The 20276-nt window shown below is 35.0% G+C and overlaps 1 protein-coding gene across 10 annotated transcripts in view; it reads left to right on the top strand.

The window, feature by feature from the left end:
• EYA1 (EYA transcriptional coactivator and phosphatase 1) overlaps window positions 1-20276 on the top strand; it is a 165867-nt gene that overhangs the window by 110460 nt on the left and 35131 nt on the right. For all 10 annotated transcript variants that reach the window (XM_035563142.2, XM_035563139.2, XM_035563137.2 and 7 more), the window contains 3 exons: window positions 10908-11050; window positions 12215-12298; window positions 18355-18444. In XM_035563142.2, the coding sequence (XP_035419035.1) occupies window positions 10908-11050; window positions 12215-12298; window positions 18355-18444 (317 nt within the window). The remainder of the gene's footprint in view (window positions 1-10907; window positions 11051-12214; window positions 12299-18354; window positions 18445-20276) is intronic.

Genomic DNA, 20276 nt, shown 5'->3' with positions numbered 1-20276 from the left:
TCCTTTTTCCCAGTCATTTTACCTTTCTTGTCGGAATTTGGCAGTCCTTTACTAGTTGAGGTATTTTTTGAACATGTATGCCAAACTGCTCCAGCTGTTTTTGGAAATGAGGGGTGAAAAATACTTTTCCCATTATTAAAAGTAAAAAAAAAAATAAAAAAAAATTAACAGTTCAAGCATGTCAGTAGTTAGTAGATGGCAGAAGTTTGAAATCTGTCAGAGAGAAGGTCCAAGTTTGCAGATGTATTTCTCAGTAATGTGGTGTGTTTCTCAGCTGTGGAAAAGCAGCTATGATTTGGCAATGCTACCAAGAGGCTTTATTTTGGAGGTTTTGTGGGGAATATTGTTTTCAGTTTTCTTCAGCTACTTTATGAGACCAATCTTCCATGTGCAATGTCAGCTTTGATATAATTTGCTTGTGCACTGTTGTTTTTCTGTATAAGCGTGTATGTGAAGAAAATGTATGCAGCATTGTGCTTTTTCTCACATTTTCTGAAAATAAGTAGGGAAGAAAATGCAGTTGGGGCGTGTGTTTATATACACAAGATCCCATGTGAGTGCATCAACGTATTTGAGAAGGGAATCTTTTTAAATATATGAATGCATTTTGGTGTCTGCAGCTTTCAAATATACGGATGTATAGTGGAGTCTGCATAATGATTCTGGTTTTCACTTTGTTTTTAAGTTTTTGGATTTATTTTTTTCTTTTTAACTTGGAAGCAATAAATTTTTCTTACCCTGAAAAACAAACATGATTAAGTTTTAGCTTGTATCAAGATACTTACATTGAATCATTGCATCATCTGGGTTGGGGTTCTTGCAAGATCTTCACCTTTAAAAAACAAACAAAAAACAAACAAACAAAAAACTATTTGATATTTCCTAAAAGCAACAGTAAAGACATGCATGGAGAGAGGAGGTGTATTATTCCAAAGCTCAAATTTAGTGGTTTAGTCAAAGTCTTTCGATTAGTTTTCTGTGCTCCATAGTCCTAGACAGGACTTTTCTATCACTTTCATTTTCAAAAGGCTTTCTTTTCTGGCTCAGATCTGCTACATTCTTTTTGAGGAGGTTTTGTCTAAAAATTTGGAAGAAGGTGATGGGCTTTACTGTGGATGTATCAAGTTTATGCTTCCACATACATTCATGGGGTATCCTGTCACTGCTCTGCTTAGACATAGCCATTCCTTAGTCATGTGCGCATCTACTCTGACATTGCTGGGAATGCCTTCTCTTTCCTTTTATGTTACTGATGCAATAATTCCCAAAACAAAGTTCTTTCAAATGGTTTGCAAGTAACAAGTCTTAAAGTAACTGATTTCTCCATTTCTCTTTATGCATTTTGCTGAGGCATTTAAGTTAGTCCGGGGAGAAAGATCAGCACCTCTAGAGAAATATTTAGAGATTAGTTTAACTATAATCTTCATCCAGAGGCACCAAAGTCTCTCCACTGGTATGAGAGCAGTTTAAGGTGGCTGACTACCATGCTGGGTTCCTATATTAAAGTTAAGTAGGATCATTTCTTTGCCTCACAAACCCTGAACCCTGGTAGAAGCAGCGACCAATCAGTGAATCCAGTGCTGTGTCTGACATCTTCCCTTGGATAATACTAATTTTTACTTTCTTCTTGCTTAGGCTTATCACACAGCCTCTGCTGAGCTCCTACACAGTATGTCTGGGAGATAAAGCAAGCGAGTGGAAGTGAAGAGGGAACAGCATGGGAGAAGGGAATTCTGGTTGAGTGGTATGAGTGAAAGGCATATTAGAGAGAAAAAAAATCCACAGAACAAATGAGCAAACTAACCAAATTAAAAATAAAAATAAAATGGGCAAATATATTACAATTAGTCAGTTTTCTGTAGAATATTTTACATCTGGTCAAGTTGGACTGCTGTCTCTGCTGTGATTGGAGTACCGTATGTAAGGGATAGTGGGGAGCAGTGCAGAGCCATCGTGTTAGGCTGCTATACCCCTTATTAGGGTGGGCAGCAGCTGCTGAATTGCAGCTGTTCTTTGTGGATGTTGACAGCCCTAGACATCTTGTGTATTAAAAAAATATATATGTAATCTGTGCAGTTCTGAAATATGCCAGGACAAGCACAGAACAGCCTTCAGACTTCACAGAGGCACCAGAATCATTTGACAGACATAGGGGGTTCCCATGAATTTCTGCCAGTAAGTGAAACACGGTAGTTTGGTAACAAACAATGTGAAAAGAGAGAAATTATGAGCTCTAGACATTTTTAAGAGAGTTTTGCAAACTCAGAAAGCACAGATATTTTCACTTAAAATGTATTTAATTCTTTGTTCAAATATAAAATAATCCTTTTATGGTTTCCCATAGTCCTTAGTTAAATATGCACGTTTTTCTCATTCGATCCAGGACATCCAGGGATGCTTGCAAAAGAATAAGAAATTTGTCATGCTCGATATTTCTTCTTTCTCTTCCCTTTGTGGATCTGAAAAATTTCTTGTACATTGGTCACTAAACCTCTTGATTACACAAAGGTTGATAGTTCCTGTCTCCGTAAATAAGACATATGAATTAATGCTATTTTCTTGGGAACCTGGGAAGGCTGTAATTTTGCTAGTGAAATAATCAGAAAATTATTAAACAAAATAATAAAGCTTAGTATGCCATTTAACATTTTTAACATATGCTTTACTTCAGATTTCATTGGAAATTTTGTTTTAATTCAAAAGTAAGAATCTTTAAAGGTTTGTGGCTTTTCACTTGTAAAATTCTAACTTTCACTTTACAGTAGAAAATGCTTTTCATCAGAGTAACAGTAGAATATTAGGTTCGTTCTGGGAGAAGCTTTAAATCCCTTCGTGAATAAATTATCCCAGGTATGAACAGCAAATTGCTGATTTTTCATTTGAGCTCTAGTACATAAGAGAAGTAATAATAACTAAAGTTATAAAAATAATAAACGTACACGTGAGCAATAATCCACTATTCCTTCCAGTACTCAAATTCATTAAAGCAGGTTCAGAGCAAACAAAAGGAGGTATTTCTTTGTCTTGCATATAGGTAAGCTGTGCAGCGCCTTCCTGCAGGATGTTCTTGATGTGAAAATTTATGCTGCTTCAAGCATTGTCAATCTTAGAAAAACTCAAAGATTAGACACAGATACCAACTTTGTTTCAAGAAATTCTTGACAGAAAAAATGCATGGAGACAGTGGATGAAGGCATGTGTCTGGCCTTTTTGCATTCTCTTAATTGGCTACTTGATATTGAAATTTATCCTGGACTAGCAGGCATTTTGCATCAATCCATGATGCCCGACCCAATGTTCTCAAATTTGTTTCCTCTCAAAGAGGAATGGCCAGAACATGTATTTGTAAGAGTTAATATAGAAAATGACTACTTTTTCTAAAGCTCTAATAATTTTCTCTTGCAGTATTTCAACTCCATCATCATAGCTGGTAACAGAAATTTCTTGATTTGTGCAAATTTTGGTTTAGAAATGCAGACAACAAATCTGAATTTATCCTTTTATTTCATAAGAAGCTGTATTTATGATTTATTACATAATATTTCTTATTTCTCACTAAGAGAGGGCTGCACTGTTCTTTAGATCTGATCTCAGTTTTCTTGGTTTCTGCAATATCTGCAATAAGTCTGTTTAAAATATTACTGGTAGGTGGAGGGTTTTGTGCTGTTTTTTTGTTTTGTTTTGTTTTTTTGGTGTGTGTTTTTTCTTTTTTGGGGGGGGAGGGGGGGGAGAGGGATCCAAATTATTCATGTACTTCCCAATGCAGATTGAAAACCCCACAATTTCTTTGCTAATCAACAAACATTGTTCTCAGCCATGGGTCACGATTTTGCTGTTAAGGGCTAAACTTCTTTTTCCTTGAACACTATATCCCAAAAGGATATAGTGTATATAGTATTGTGAAAGGGAAGTACCTTTACAGTTTCTCCTTACTAAGTTTCATAACAATAAATTAAAGATAAGAAAATGAAACAGAGCAAAGATACTTGACAGGCAACTTTTCACTACTACCTGTGCAGAAATATATAGTGCGTATTCACAGTATATTACTGGTGTTCTATTATTTGCTCTTTTTCATAAATAAAAGTGCAGAGTAAATCTGGAGTATATATTTATATAGGAAGGAAACAATGAAACTTCTGTAAAAACTGAAATGAGATTGGATACAGTAATGAATGGTAAAATACAACACTGGTTTTACTTTTCTGATATTGGTTGTTCTTCTGTTTTTTACATTGACAATGTATAACTTTTAACTCTTGCATTGCATTCAACAGTATATAGCCTGACTCATCATCACAAGATAAAAACTTAATGCACCTTTCAGTATATATTTCTAATAGATAAATAGGATTTTTTTTTTGTAGGATTAAAAGTAATAATTATTTCAAATCATTTAAAACCATAAATAATGAGTAAGGAAGAAATTGAGGGAGGTACTACCTGTCCATTATAGGAGTGCTTCATCTTTTCTTTCCTTCAGCACTGTAAATTGGAGAGAAAGCTTCAGACTACTGCAGGCGCTGTTAAGAGAGTTGTTGTTGCACATAGTCATACATAATGTCTACTGCTATTTATACTAAATACATTATTTTGAATAATGAAAAGGTCACCCGAGCCTCAAAATAAATAGTCCTTTTCGCCTATAGATCTAATAGCTTTTTTTATCAACAGACTATTTAGGATTTCTGTCAAACTTATAATAGTATGCTAATAGTCTTCAATAGACAAACTTTAGATGCATTTTTCACATGGAGAAGATTTTGGCTTTTGGTCAAAATAACATTAGAGATTCTTTCTATAATCTCATTAGCAGACATTGTTGTATTTCTTGCAATACTTTCTTAGTACTTTTACTTACAACTAATGTAGTAGTCATATTTATACAGAAAGTAAAAAAAAAAAAAAAGCAAATGCATTGTTCAGTTTTGGTCCAGTTTTATGTACGAGCATAAAGGAAGAACTTGATATAGTGCTTATGAAATCTTTTTTAGCTTTATACAAAAGTCAGAAAATCATAGCATGAGACTGACACTGAAACTATCTGTATCTTATATTTTTATTTTAGTATGCAGGAGCTGAAATAATGCTTGCCTGAGAATTTAAGATATTTATTCAAAATGAAATATAAAATTTGAGGGAAATCTGGATGTAATATAAATGGAAAATATTTACATGTACCTACTTGCAGAAACATTTGGCTATACTAGCTATCCTAGACCCATCTTGTTTGTATAATTTACATTGTGACATGAGATAGGATTACTTTGATAATGTGGATTTACTCATTTTTGCATACTCTTGCAGTGTAGTAGGGAAAGTCTGATGAAATTTGCAATGTTTTTGTCAATAAATCTACCTACAGACTCACCAGTGAGAAATACCTAAATATGTACTTTAGAGTAATTTTGAGATTTTGAGATTTTGGGGATGGATAGTTTTCCCCAGATTTGTCATTTGATATTATTCCTGTTTAGTGAAATCAATAGTAAGAAAATACAGCAATTACTTATGGGGAATTTCTGTAACAAATGAAAGGAAGCACAAAATACTGTATTGCAAATGTTCTCTGTGACTCTATTGTCTATTCATAAGTAATGGAAGTATTCTAATTTATGAGGTGATGGGAAATATTCCTGTGTGACATAAAACCATCAAAACTGCATACAGTGCTGTGTGGCATGGACGTATATGCTTGTGACACTGCATGTCAAGTTGCAATTATACGGTTCCTTGTGACATAGTTTAAAGTCTACTGTAGTATGATTCATGTATTTCAGGTAGAGCAGAATGAAAATATATTTTATTTTTCAGAGTTATGCGTCGTTTTTGTCTGGCTTGGGAAAGGAGATAGACACTTATAGAATCTGGGTTTAAGATGTTAGTTGTTTTCATTTTGTTGTGTTTTGTTTGTTTATTTGGTTGTTTTTTACTGTATAGAGAAATCAAGATTGAGTCTTTTACACTTGGTCCAAGTCAAAGTTTGGAGAGAAAATTCAGTGTGTGAAGCAGGAACAAGCTGTAACACTTCGGTACAGAAAGCCTAGAACAGAGTGCAGAGAGATCTAAAATTATATGTATCAATTAATGGATGCAGAAAAACTGTTACTACAACATTAAAATAATGTTTTGAAGGTGTATGTAGCACACAGAAATGAATGTAGTCGTTGAGACGAATCAACCGTCCTTGTACCCTACCTGCCACAGTGCCTGTAAGCAGACAGCCTGAGAGCCATGAGGACAGGCAAAGTTTGTATAGGTTTCGCCCTGAGCGTTTTTCTAGCTTCTAGATATTTTTCATCTCAGGGGATTTCAAAGCTGCCATTGTTTGTATGTTTAGGATGTGACTACATTAGCATTTTAATTTGGAGCAGGAGTCTTTTTTGAAGAGAAGAGCTTTGGCTCAGTAGAGCAGTCCTTGCGCCCCACCAGACAAAACTGACCTGAAAGGTGTCCTGCATCACTTAATTTCTCCAGCCCCTAACGAGGGTGGTCAGGGCACCAGGCTGGGCCTAGCCTGGAATGATGTCCCAGAAACAGGCTGTGTGGCCTCGGGTTTGCTGTCACCACCCATTTGGTCCCACAGACCCAACTGTACTACCCGCTAATGCAGGCATGGCTGTAGCACCCCTCAATGTGTCTCTTCCAAGGATATCTCCAGGCTCCTCCTGAACCCTTGTAATCTTTTGAGAGCAAGGCATTTTCTGGGAAAAGGTGCCACAAATCTCCTAGCTGTGGTCTGAACTCCTCCTTCTTTTGTTTAACCTGACTTCTACAAGCTCCCTTTGGTGACCTTGTACTTTGAGTTTTGGGGCAGGCAGTGAAGAGCTGATCCTCTCCCACTCTTCCACTCACGGTTCTGTAGGGCTCTGGGTTTTGTCCTGCACCTCCCTGTGTTTGTGGTGCCCAAGAACAGGATAAAATTAAATCAAGTGCTTTAAAAACATAGTAATTTCCCTTAGCTAATATTACAATATGTTACTATGTAGTCAGCTGAGGCTGAACAAATTAAATACTCATATCAGGGAATGTAGAATAATAGGCATAACAGTAATATGTACTGTGGCTATACAGCTTGATTTCAGCAAGGCTTTCACTGCCCTAACAACTAGACCTTTTCACTTAACAATCTTAAAAGCAAACTAGGACAAAGCAGTCTAGCCAAAACTACAGCAGAATGATATAAAGCTGTTTAGGAAACCATGTCAAGAGAGAAGCCAGTAAGAGCTCGCTATTAAAATAGAAGGATGGCTACAGCAGCATTCCTCAGTGTCTGTCTTGGGCCCAGTACCAGACCGCATTTTCATTAATCATTTAGATGACGGAACAGAATGTGTTTGCCTATTAAATATGTAGATGACACCATGCTGAGAGGGGCTGTGAGTTCTTTGGAGACAGGAGGAGAACTCAAAAAATGGAGATGTGATCTGAATAGGAGCAGGTGTGAGGTATACATTTAGGCAGGAATGATGAACTGCACAAATGTGGGATGGGGAATGTTGGCAGCTCCTTCCAGGCCCTACCTTTCCCCACAGACCACTCTCAGTACTCCAAATACTAGTGGCACACCGAGTACCCTCAGCCGCTGTTGTTTTTCTTGCTCCAGAATTTGTCAGGGCTTGGGCTCGTCAAGGCTCAGAGCTCAGCTGGATACTGAATTCTTTAATTGGCTTTCCTTATGAGGACCTGCGAGTGACCATTGGTCGGTGAGCTGGTAACCCAGCCGCGCACACTGAGGCTGCACAGTCGAGCAGCCTTAATCCAAAGAATACATGCTATGGTTTCCCTTTACATACATGGGCAAGTTTCTCACACGCTATGTCACGTTTTCACCCATTGGTTACTGCCATCTGTCGCACTGCTGTAGCAGAATGGTCTCAGCGGCTATCTCCTAAGTAGGTGCAGAAGCTCTGATTATTAGCAGTGTTGTGTGTTCAGTTCATGTGTAGTATTTGGCCAAATCCTTGAGAAACAACCAGTTAAGTGTTGCTTTTTCCTCAGAAGTTGATCTGGGGATGGTGAAATTAACATTTATTAAAAATATCACAGCAAATGTAAATTGTCCCCTGTTAAGTGGAGTCCAGGGAAGAGTAGCCTGTGAGACACAGAAGCACAGCTTTGCTCTACTTTGCTTTGGATTGCTGTGTCCACTCTGGAGAGATAATAGAACAATAATCAGAGCCTAGAAAAGAGGACCATCAGGGAAGGATTACCCTTACAAGAAAGGGGATATGGGAAAAACGTTCAAATACACACAGATTCAATAAAAGGAAGAGTTTTTCTCTGTTTTCCCGGAGGTTCAATTGCTGTAAAGGAATGCTAAAGTTGTATTATTTGTCATGGCATAGCTATCAAAGCAGCAGAGCAGATTGCCCAGAGAGATCTGTAAGAACAAGAGAAGCACATCTCTGTTGGGAACAGTGCAGGTACGGTAGGTCCAAAAAAGGCAGGCTACTGTGTGCCCTACCAACCTTAGGATCCCCAGGTGGGGTTGGGAGCCTTTCTGTCAGGTTAGGATCTGGCCCTTTCAGACAAATGCCTCGCATCTGTAAAGGGAGCATGGAAATGAATCTTCACCAAAAATTGCATCCAAGTGTTTGAAATCTTGAATGCAGTATACATACATGAATGTGTTTCTGTGAAAGTGGAAAGCTGTAATGCTCCTATGGATAGACTACCTCCCCTGCACTCACCACGCTCTGCTCTGCACACTCATTTTTTCACTAGTTTTTATTTGTTGTGAAGTTTTGCTTATAATTTTTCCATGCTACCCATTCTTTTTTTTTTATCTGTTGTTATTATCACTACCCCAAGTTTAATAATTAAGTTTTAGGCACATCATGTATGTGAGAAGAATTTAATAAACTGGGATCTAAAGTTTCACTCCTAAAAATATTGTCAGAGGCCAAGAGCATCCCTAATTTTAATTAGTCAATAGGAAATGCAATTTCTCATTACATCTGAATTTTAGACCACATATTTAAAGTATTATTGGACAATATACCTCCTGAACAAATTCTGATCTTTTTGTCTGTTTGTTTTTAAATTATCAAAAGCCTTAAGAAAAAAGAAAAGCAAAATAAACAATGCAAAAAAGCTTTGAAATAAGTTATAACCCAGTAAAATAATGTAAAGCAGACAAGAAACTCATTTAAGTTTAAAATGTTGGGAAATTTTCTTCTAGTTGAATTATTTTGTTTTCTTATTTAAGTTTTAGTACAGTAGGTGAGAGCAATCAGCACTCAATATATTAATCTGAATAATTTTGAAGTGTTCATTTTCATGAAAAAAATAATTATTGGAATGTACATGATATTCTAAGATTCAGTTTCTGCCTTTAGTTATGTAGACTGACACAGCTGTGTCAACTTTTTTGTTGTTAAGCACATACATAGAATCACTCTTTTCAGTACAGGTCGAGTGTCTTTTGAAGACTTTTACCTTGTGTTGAATACTAAGTTGTTACTCAACTTTGTTTAACATAGCCTGAGAGACTTAACTGAAAGTACAATACAAAATAGATAATATATATGAATTTTAGTTAAGTGTAGTTTTGAAGGCTGAACATGAGAACTTTGAGACCTCTTTCTGTAATTGAGCACAAGCAAACATTATTATTTTGAGTAATTGTGAGTATGTGGTTTTACACAGATGTCCAGAGTCTCCTCCTTAATCTAACCTTTGACCTCAACAGGATGTTTTTTTAGGAAAAAGGATCACTTGTGTGAGAATTATACCTGTCTGTTCAAAGTAGAATGCCATGGGCTAGGTTGATTGAAAAGTAAATTAATATTGACAAACAAATATACACATCTACTGAACTCTGAATAGTAGTTAATGCTAACTGAGAAATGAAATTGTTAAATATATCATATGTTGAAAATTCTAACTACCTTCACAGAAATATATTTTTATTTTTGGAAAAAAAAAAAAAGCCATCAAAATAAAATAGTCTTTACTTTCTGAATTTAAGGATGCAAAACAAAGTCTTGAAAAGAGATTTTAAAATGTGTTGTTGCTTTTCTGAGAGGCATTATATGAGAAAGGAAGGATAATTTAGGTTGTCTGCTTTCTTAACGTTCAAGCACTTCACTGTTACTGAGTGTGTGGATGTTACGAATAGCAAAACATCTTACAATTGGCATGTTTTCAGGAAAATATTTTTCTTCTTGCATAAGCAAATCATCATTATTTTCTTACCTGTTAAATGACAGTAAATATTTTCTGAAGCATGGAAATTAGTGTACAATACAGTTCTTGAATATACTCATTGAAAAAGTACAGTATTGATAAGCCTTTGAAGACTACTTTAAATTTTATCTCCACAGTTTATGCATGTTTTCATTGAACTTGCCCTAAGAAAATAATAAAATTGCATGCTATATTTAGAAATAATTCTATTCAAAAGGCTCAAATATAGTCATCTAAAGCTAAAGTGGCAAGCAATTTAAAATATTTTTAAACATTTACATTTCACTTTTTACATGTTAATTCTTTTAGACATGGACTTTTCTTTTTTCTACCAGTCATCATGATGATCATCTTAAAGCATGTTTGAAAACTTAGAATTGAATTAATATGAAGCTAGTATCCCTTAAAATTATTATTATTTTAGAGCATGATCTTCTTTATGAAGTCATATGATCTTCTTTTATGATTTGAAGGAATGAAAATTTTTTGGACTTACTCATTCTTTATTTGTTTACTGAAATAAATTATTCTCTCTTTATTATTATATATAACCTGTACCTGATTAAATTAATTTATGTAGTAGTGCCATTTGCCATTGTAATTATTTTAGTTAGAACTCTTTTGTGAACATCCTGTTTTTAGTGTCACATCTAAAAAGCAAGTTGAACATTTTGAAGTTTAAACGAAAAAGTAAACATTTTGTTTCTTTAATACAGCAGAATACAGTACAATCCATAGTCCATCAACACCTATTAAAGATTCGGATTCAGATAGATTGCGTCGTAGTTCAGATGGAAAATCACGTGGACGTGGCAGAAGAAACAATAATCCTTCACCACCACCAGATTCTGACCTAGAGGTATATTGTATTAGATGTCTTTGACCTGTTATAGACTCTCTTTTTTATCTTTATTTTGCAGAGTTTGCAGAGAGAAATACCATTTACAAATGAAAAATAAAGTGGCATTGGAGCCCTTATTTTCTTTCCTTTTTTTTTTTTTTGGAAGACTTTTGGAGTTTTTATTCTAAAGAAATTTCTTCATGAAGAGCATCTACTTTCTCTGAAAAACATTTGGGCTTTTCTTTTTCCTTTTGATAAAAAAAAAAAAAAAAAAAAGCTTCTCCCATGTCAGTGTTTCTCTTTGGACAGGAGACACTTCTAGCACAATAGCGGTTTTTATTCTTTCATGCTAAGTTCACATTCCCTTCAGTGGCCATGCTTTATGTTGAGAACACATCTCCAATGACACACCACAGCTATGAGTGTCCACACTGCATTACTTATCCTTTCCAAAAGCTTAGCCCATTTGTCATCATGGGAAATACAATCTTACCAAGAGTTTAAATACTTGTATTTGAACACTTTATTCTTCATTAAAACATCATTTTGTGTGTGGTCAGAGGACAAATTTAAAGCACATATTTTCCACTGGCTGTAAGCAAAATAATTATTTACTGATGCCATAAATTCTTACGCATGCAACATCTGAATTCACAATTTTTATTCTTCAGGTGCATAAATTCCATTAAAAATGAAAGTAGATTAAGGGGATGTAACTGCTTAGCAACAATTTACTGGTTTATTTTCATGTTAGACATCATTTTCAAGAGTAGTTATATGAACTTTGCTTTTTAAGACTTACAGAAATATAGAATTCAAATGCAAAAGATTTAATTTTCAGAGGCTTCTCTTCACTTATTTCGGTTTCTATCTCACATCTGGCTTTAAAACAATATATTGTACAATCTCATTTTCTGTGTGTATTTGACAATGACTATAATTTTATTCTAATGGAATAATTTGATATAATAGCAATTGTAGTAAAAAGCTAACAGATTGTATTACCCTTTTCTGGAAAAAAGATGTTAGTTCTGAAAATAAATGGCAAGGAAACTATGGTTTTAATATATAACCATTTCAATACAATTTTCTCATTTGTGCACTTACTGATTCAAATTTTAACTTTCCATTTCAAGTATCAGCTTCACAGAGGAACACGTTGATTTGATTCTCTTTTTACAGAGAGTATTCATTTGGGATTTGGATGAGACAATCATCATTTTCCATTCCTTGCTTACAGGGTCCTATGCTAACAGATATGGAAGGGTAAGTGTCAAGAAACTAATGGAAATTTTCAGTAATATTTACTGTTTTATGGGTGGTACGCAGAAAAGACAAGAACATTTGTTTACTTTTCAGGGACAAACCACTAGTGGTGTTTGAAGACGTAAAAATTCAAGGAGTAAAGCTGTTTCGTGTGCCCATTCTTTGCATTTACTCAGGTCCTATCTTCATTAAATAATTAAACAGCTTTGGGAGTAACACTTGACCACTTTAGGTTTTGTTTGTAGGTATGGAGTGTGAGAAACCTGTTGATATCTTCCAAATCTGCAGAGTTAACTCCTCTGAGGTAGTGAAGAACTTCCACAAGTGAGCACTAAAATAACGTTTTAGTCCTGAGAAATCAGTACTGGACTATACTCTGTACTGAGAAGGCAAGAGGAAGAATACTTCTGGATACAGATGGATTAGTCTAAAATATTTTACCTCAGCTTTTTTTTTTTTTAATTTTAATCTATGCATTGACTGATGTTTTTGAAAGTCTGCTTATGAGTCAAATCTTTCTATTATGCACAGTCTATAAATCGTAACTGAACTTATGAATATGCCCGCAGACTGTGGGTTTCCTAGGTAATTCTCAGAAGAGAAACATGGTCTTAGGTGAATAAGAACAATTTATGATTGGAATGCCCCAGTGAGATCAGACTTTGTTTTTCCAGGATTGTATTGAAAGCTAATGTCTCAGCTTGTGCTAAAATCTGTTTTATGCCCTTTCATGCTCACCTCAAGTGAGGTATAACAAGAATGTGGTGGGGTTTTTTGTTTGTTTGTTTTTTTTGTTAATCTTCAAAAATTATCATATGAAGAATAACTGGGTAGTTCTGTCTGGCTTTGTGTAATCACATTGTCTTCTTGTAAAACTTGTATTTGTCGTAAAAGGTTTTACTCTATAGAGAGCTGAGTGAAGGGCAAAGCTACTTCTGATTCAGTCCAGTCTCTGTCTGGTTTAGGTTCTTAATTCCTTCTAATAGCTTTTTGCATTATGAAAATCTAAAGCAGTATTTCTTTGTAACCCTTCTTGCTTGTTCAGGTGGTGTGGTGTATTTTCAGAAGTGTTTTCTGTAATAGCAGCCTGCCTGCTTGAGGAAAATAATTAGTGTTTTTTTTCATTATATGCATTAAAAGCAGTCTTGGTTTCTTAGGTTTTATTAGATTATATTTACATAGTTAAAAAGACACTAGAACTTTAGATCTTTTGAAAATTATTCTGTCAATACATATAAACAGAAGTATTATAGACTAATAAACATTTACAAAAAGTTGTTTTCCATTTCTCAGCCTTTCTATGAGTATATGTCAAACTCCTTCGAAAACCAGCTTTTGTGTGGCACTGCAAAATCACCAAATCTGTGACAGTTCAAAAAGAGGAGAACAAATCCCAGTGTTCTCAAAATAAATAAATAAATAAATGCTGAAAAAGGCTAATTACTCCTTGGCTGAGAAGTACTTGTGTGAGCATATTTTTCCCATTTGGTTCATTAATTGGGTCCTGAATATAAACACCTTTTTTGCTGGATGCTTGAGGCTGAGGAAAGTGTCTGGTATTCAGCTGCAAAGACACATAGATACGCATGCTGCAAGAGAGGGGTGCCTTCTGATGGCAGTAGTGTTGCTGTTGACACTGTTTTCTTGAGATGTAGCCTTTACGTGGCCACCTCTTATTGCATGGCATATGGCAGAATAATAGTTACACATCGCTAAAAGACAACTGTCTTTTTGCTGTACTTGTTGCTATACTACAGCACATATATACACATAACAAAGAACTACAGGATATCATCTCTGCTAACAACAGAAAGTTTGATGTTAAGAAGGATTATGGCATTAGTGTTTATGCTAAGAATTAATGCATTATGCACTGTAGATAAATATAACTTTTTGGTGAAGGGCAGCAATGTGCATGTCCTTGGCTTCTAGAGATAGTTGTGCAAGCATGCCATTGTTGCTTTATTTTCTTAAAGTTTCACTCATATTGTGGCTTCTTTTGGCTTACTGGCTGTCATATAAGAGTTCAAGTTTATTTGCAGCAGCGTAAGGTGCACATTTTTAGAGTGTTTCCTATTGATTTCTGGCCTTTAAAATCAGAACTCTAGGGAAAAAATTAAAGTTTTCACCTGCTTTTTTAGCAATTTAACCTCACCCCTTATGTGTTTCTACACTGTGGTGAGGGCTAGAAATGCTCTTTTAAAAATTAAATCTAAGCTGCTCACATAATCATTAAAATACAAAAGCTGAAAGTTCAAACAAACAAAAATATCCTAATTAAATAGGGGATTTGGCAGCTTGGCACTCAGCTCTTCTCATAATGCCTGAGTGAGTTTCATGGTGAATGACTATGAATGATGAGCAGCCCTGTTGCTGAAGGGATAGGTTTTCTTTTCCTTATTCTCTTCCTCATTCCTCATAACGTCTTGGTTATGCCACCCTTTTCTCTATATTCTTCCTTTTTCTTTCCTATTTATTACCTGCTCTCCTTCTGCTGCTATTGTGCTCTGCTTTCTCCCTGCCTTTGTCCTTCAGCATTGGAACAAAATAACGCGCTTCTTTTTTGGTGTTGCGCAGCAGTATAAACTGCTACGTTTTTATTTAAAGTTGTTTAGAATTTTGTGGATTTCACAGATATGTATGAAGCTAGCAGAGGAAAATGATTTGGAAGTCCAGAAGAGACGAAAAAAAATCAGTTTGCTTTTGGACATTTCTGTATGTATAGAGAGATCTGTTGATCGAATGTCATGTTATCGTTACTTTACTTGACATTAGGGCTTTTAACACCTACAAACTTAGTTTTGAGCCAGATGTCAACTTAAGAAGTTTTGGAATTTGGGAAAAAGTTGGAACCCTTCTTTAGCATCTTGAAGCAGGTGGAAATACTGCTATGCATTGGCACTAGAATGCTGTGGTCTTCACATTTCCGTTCTCTGTGAAAGCATATATATTCAGATGCTTTAAAGGAATTCTTCTTTAATTTTTAAGCTATGTTAATGTGGTTTATTATATTTTAGAGATTGAGAAACACAAAGCCTGGTTTCACTTAACCCTTCATTTGTGACCTGTAGGCTTAAGTGGAAAATAAGCCTTGTACCCAAAGTGAACTTTCCTGTTTTTCAGCTTCTTGTTTCTCTGCAAAACAAAGAAATCGAGTGGGTAGAATTTAGAAATGACATATAGACAATGTTTTGGCTCCAATACCAGTATTCAAAACAAGAGGCCTGCTTAAGCAGTTTGACATTGGTATTTCTTTTCTTTGGCTAAACTGTACCTCCCCCAGAGATTTGTACCTGATTTTGACCATACCTGAAAAGACACTCAGATTGAACCTGCAAATCCCGATAAACAAGAACAGATTGATGGCTTTCCTCCTCATTGTGTGACACCTCACAATAATTAGTTAGCAATTAGTGGCTTAAAATTGCAAAAGAAGGCTTGGTATAGGATTTAAAAAAAAAAAAAAAAAAAAACTTTATTCTAGCCTTGTCTTTATTAGTTTTCAGCCATCACTGTAATGACTGGCAGCAGAGTATAATCTACTGCAGTGCCATAAACCAAGGCTCCTGTGCTTTTTACAAGAGCAGTTGCAAGACTGTAACTACACAGATAACTAAAACACTAACACAGATAAAGCTTTTGCATCTGTTAAATGTGTGGGTATCCAGAGCTGCAGCTGAACTCAGTTTTTATGCTAATTGGAACTTTCTATAGAACAAGATTGAGTTTAATCAAAGAATTAGGACTTCTTTGAAGAGAAACCTGTTTTGTTTCTTCTCTTCATTTTTATGGTATTTAATCTGACATTTTCAGTAGGTGCCAATGATTTTCTTATTTGTTTTTCTCCTAATTAAATTAGCCTAGTAAATGACATTCTTTTAATATTACTTTAGAGAAATCCACATTCTTTTTTGTCAACCATTTAAAAACACCTTTGAGTGACATGGTCTACAGAATTTTTTACAAAAAATAAATAAATCTTTTTCAGACTCAAATATGTGATAAAAAGCTTAACAGAACTTTTTACTGTAAGTCAGGCATAAGTTGAAATTAGCATATATATTCACAGCTACTCATTTAAAATTAACTGTATGGATTCATAGCCAATGTCCTGCTGTGTCTGCTGATTTATCCTGCTTTTCAAAATGATGTTCCTATTTACGAATGTAAGCTAAAAATGGGTTTCATTGTACAATGTTGTGTTATCACTTGATGATCAAGATGTAGATCAAGATCGTCATTTGCATGTTAGACACTTAGTCCTGGATCTAACTCTTGTTACCTAGAGCAGAGCATTCTGTGGTGTGAATTCCATTAGTGCTTAGGGAAAATAGAAATCCTTGTTTGGTTTAAAAAAAAATGCCTAAAGAGCTATGAAGAATGGCAGGGTTGTAGCCAGGCTCAAAGATAGGCAGGAATGTGACAGGGAAGTAACCTCAGGCCTGTCCAGGGAGAAAACATCACCTGGTTTCCACCTTACATGCCTACAAAAGTAACATAAAGGAAGACAAACAGGGGGATATGAAAATAGAGGGGCAGAATAATTTTGCTCATATTTTAAAGTATTTCTATTTGAATTAGGAAGCCAAATAATCTTTTTTCTTTTTTTTTTTTTGGGGGGGGTGGGAGAACTTAAATAGAAGTCTTATTTTTAGGAGCTGTGTCATTATAGTGAACAAAAGGACATGATGCATTTTTTCTGTCGCATTTATGAGGGCTATTTTTTTGATACTAGAAAACTTACTTGCTCTTAGTGTGTGTGAGTGCAAACATAGTTGTTTTGTCTGTTCCATATAGGTTTGTTGCTAAATGCTTCTTTCCAAAATTCTTTTCTCTGGTTAGTTTTACTTGGATTTTGGCATTTCTAGAAGGTAAACAGGCTGCCAGATCACCATTCTTTTCCAGCTGTTTGCTACTGACACATTTTACCTTTTGACCAGCAGTTATAGAAAAATGTTTGAAAGTTCAGAGATCATGTTGAAACACCTATTAATTTGATTGAGAGGTGGAAAAGGAAAGTTCGGACCACGTCTTTTGGTTTTAACTCTGAGTTGTCATCAGTTTTAGAATATTAACTTATTTTAAGTAAAGTATGGGTTGTCACTTCTGCAGTTGTATTTAAAATATAACTCCTAACAAACTAATATTGGTAATAGAGGGTGTCATGAGATAATACAGCATGTTCTTTCAAACTCATGCTTCTGTGTGGTTGGATATACTTGGCATTATAAATGAGAAACTGTATATCAAATGTATATATTAGGTTTTCTTTTCAATTTTTTTTTCAGATTGAAAATACATAAAACACATACAAAAAATATCAAAACAAGACAAACATCTGCAATGCATTTGGTAACCACAATGCTGAACATGCTTTTTGAGTTTATTAGCTCAGTAAGGAATAAGTTGTTATGGTAATTTTTGTAGAGAAGTTAAAGTGTGTTATGTATTAATAACAATAGATTTGTTCACTCTGCATGGGTGGGCCCAACTGAAAGCATAATTGAAGTATGGTTTTGTGTAGAATCAAGGAGTGGTTTTAAATATAATTGCTATTTGCAAATAAAATATTAATGGTGATTTTCTTTAAAGTCCCTAGGTGTTCACAGGGACAAATCACTTGTGGCCAGTGAGAGTTTATTTTCAGTACTGATGCATTATCATGCACCCAGTTATCATAAAACTTGTAAACAGTTGAAAAATATGGATACGTTTTGGGTGAAATGAATTTGCTTCTAGTAGAATCCTTCCCTTTCTGTACAGAGGGCAGTGATCCTTTACATGAACTCACAAGCGTGACCACACAAGGTTGTGTCAACACAAGTGTGACCACAGAGGTTCCTCTGTGGAATCATGGTACCAGTTGAGTTGGTCATATTTTTTAGGTTAATCTTAACATGATTACAAGACTAAAGAGTAGCTGAAATGGTAATGAACATGTGGATGTTACTTTTCATACATCAGATAATTTCTCTTGAAAAACAGTTCCTGTCATTTGTATTCTAGTATGTATGTTTACATACAGTATTGATGGTATACTTTCTTAATTTCTTAAGGATCCACCAACCTCAGTGTCTCTTGGACTCCGAATGGAAGAGATGATTTTCAATTTGGCAGACACTCATCTATTCTTTAATGATTTAGAAGTAAGTGTTCGTTATTTCAAAATAGAGTTTAATTAACATTTGTTTCTTTTTATGTATTATTAGATGGTTTGACAATTATTTTTGGTTTCACAGTTTTAATATGAAAATGTTTAGAAAATATCTGTATAATTTAGTCATTTAAATATACAATAACACCTACGCTAAATGTGTTGGCATTCAAAGGTTACAATAGTTGAAGCGGTAGTGTTTTTTTTTCTCACGGGTCTTTGTGTTTATGACCACAGTAGACAAGTGTTAGAAGTGGATACACCAAAAGCTTCTATAAATACTGGAATGCAATAGTCTGCACAGACCATTAAATATTAAACTTTGGCTTCTATAAACAGCCAATGTCTGGGTACAGATTTCTCACTTACATCCCACTGTGGGGAAGTATTACCTTAAACCCAAGGGAAATCATTAACGTCGTATATACTGTCCTTCTCCGTGGCCTATTACCCTGGGTCTTCTGCCTTCCCCAGTGGCAGGTACAATTTGTTATGTAGTAAGGTTTCTCTGCTGCTCATGCCTCTCGCTTGCGGCATGCTGTGAGGAGTCGGTGTCGGCATGCCAAGGGCTTTTTCAGCCTACATAGACTATGGTTTGGCGGTTCTTGTGAGATTGTTCTAAAACTATCCGAACTGCTGAAAGAGACTGTCACCATAATGCCTGGCTGTTTCATCTTAAAAGGGAAAAAGCAATTTCTGATCATATTTTAATAACAAGAAAACATGAAAACAGATTTCTTTCCCATCATAATGAAGACAGCTGTTTATTTAAAATCCAGCTGTTAAGCAAGCTTGTGGTGGGGCTGCCAACACACATTAATCATCAAGTTGTTGTTTTGCTAGATTTTAGAATAGTGTGTTATTCCAGACAGGCAAAAGAATCTAAAAGATTCAAATGCAACTTTTGCTGATCAAAGTTAATTGGCAGCAATTGGCCTTTAAATATTTCCTGATGTTTCCCTTTTCAAAATCAAGCAAAATACACCTTATTTAATAGATGAGCCAAAATCATTTGAAAAATGCCAGTGTGTGATAGACCTCAAATGTGGTTTGTCCAACATCTGTCCTATATTTTGATTTCTTTTCATCTAAAAAGAAACCACTCACAGATGATTTGGCATCTTTCACTGTAATGAAATTATTTAAATGTGCTTTATTTTTTATTCCATTCCTTAGCGGAGTATTTTTTATATATATACTTACAGTAAAATAGATGATTTCTTTAAATTTTATAGTAGTATTTTTTTTAATTTTTCATTAAGGTAGCTATATGTAACGATACTTTTTGGATATAAGAAATGCCATTAGTGAGTTACATATAAAGGACTGATTTTTCAGATCTGTTGAAGAATATAACAATGCTAGTTATTTTCCAAATCTGTTTCTGATTTCTGGTTATATTTCATTTTATCCAGCACAGAAAGAGAAAGTACTAATATACCTTACCAGCATATTTAATAAAGTTCAATGTATTTTCATTTGATGTGCATGACCAGATGCATAGTAGACTGATAGCTACTTCTTGACACGTGAATGTTAATGTCAGTGACTTTAATGGAAGTTAATCAACCACAGCTTGGGGATGGTAGATTATTGATATGTTACGGTCTTAGCAGTAAGTGAGTAACCTTAGCAGGTTATTCACTGCAGAACTTTGAAGTATGGAAAAAACTACTGATGCAAGTAGTTCATAGAAGCAAGAAGCTCAGAGGATAAACTTGGTTCTTTGCCCCATAGCAAGCCACTTTATCTCATGTCTCCCAACACAAGTATAAGTGTCCATATCTATACGGTAGTCTATCTTCATACATGAGAGAGCAGTTG

Source organism: Cygnus atratus, chromosome 2, assembly GCF_013377495.2.
Source record: "Cygnus atratus isolate AKBS03 ecotype Queensland, Australia chromosome 2, CAtr_DNAZoo_HiC_assembly, whole genome shotgun sequence".
In the NCBI taxonomy this organism is placed as follows: Eukaryota; Metazoa; Chordata; class Aves; order Anseriformes; family Anatidae; genus Cygnus; species Cygnus atratus.
Note: the sequence above shows the minus strand (reverse complement) of the source record. Positions and strands in the feature narration are given on the sequence as shown.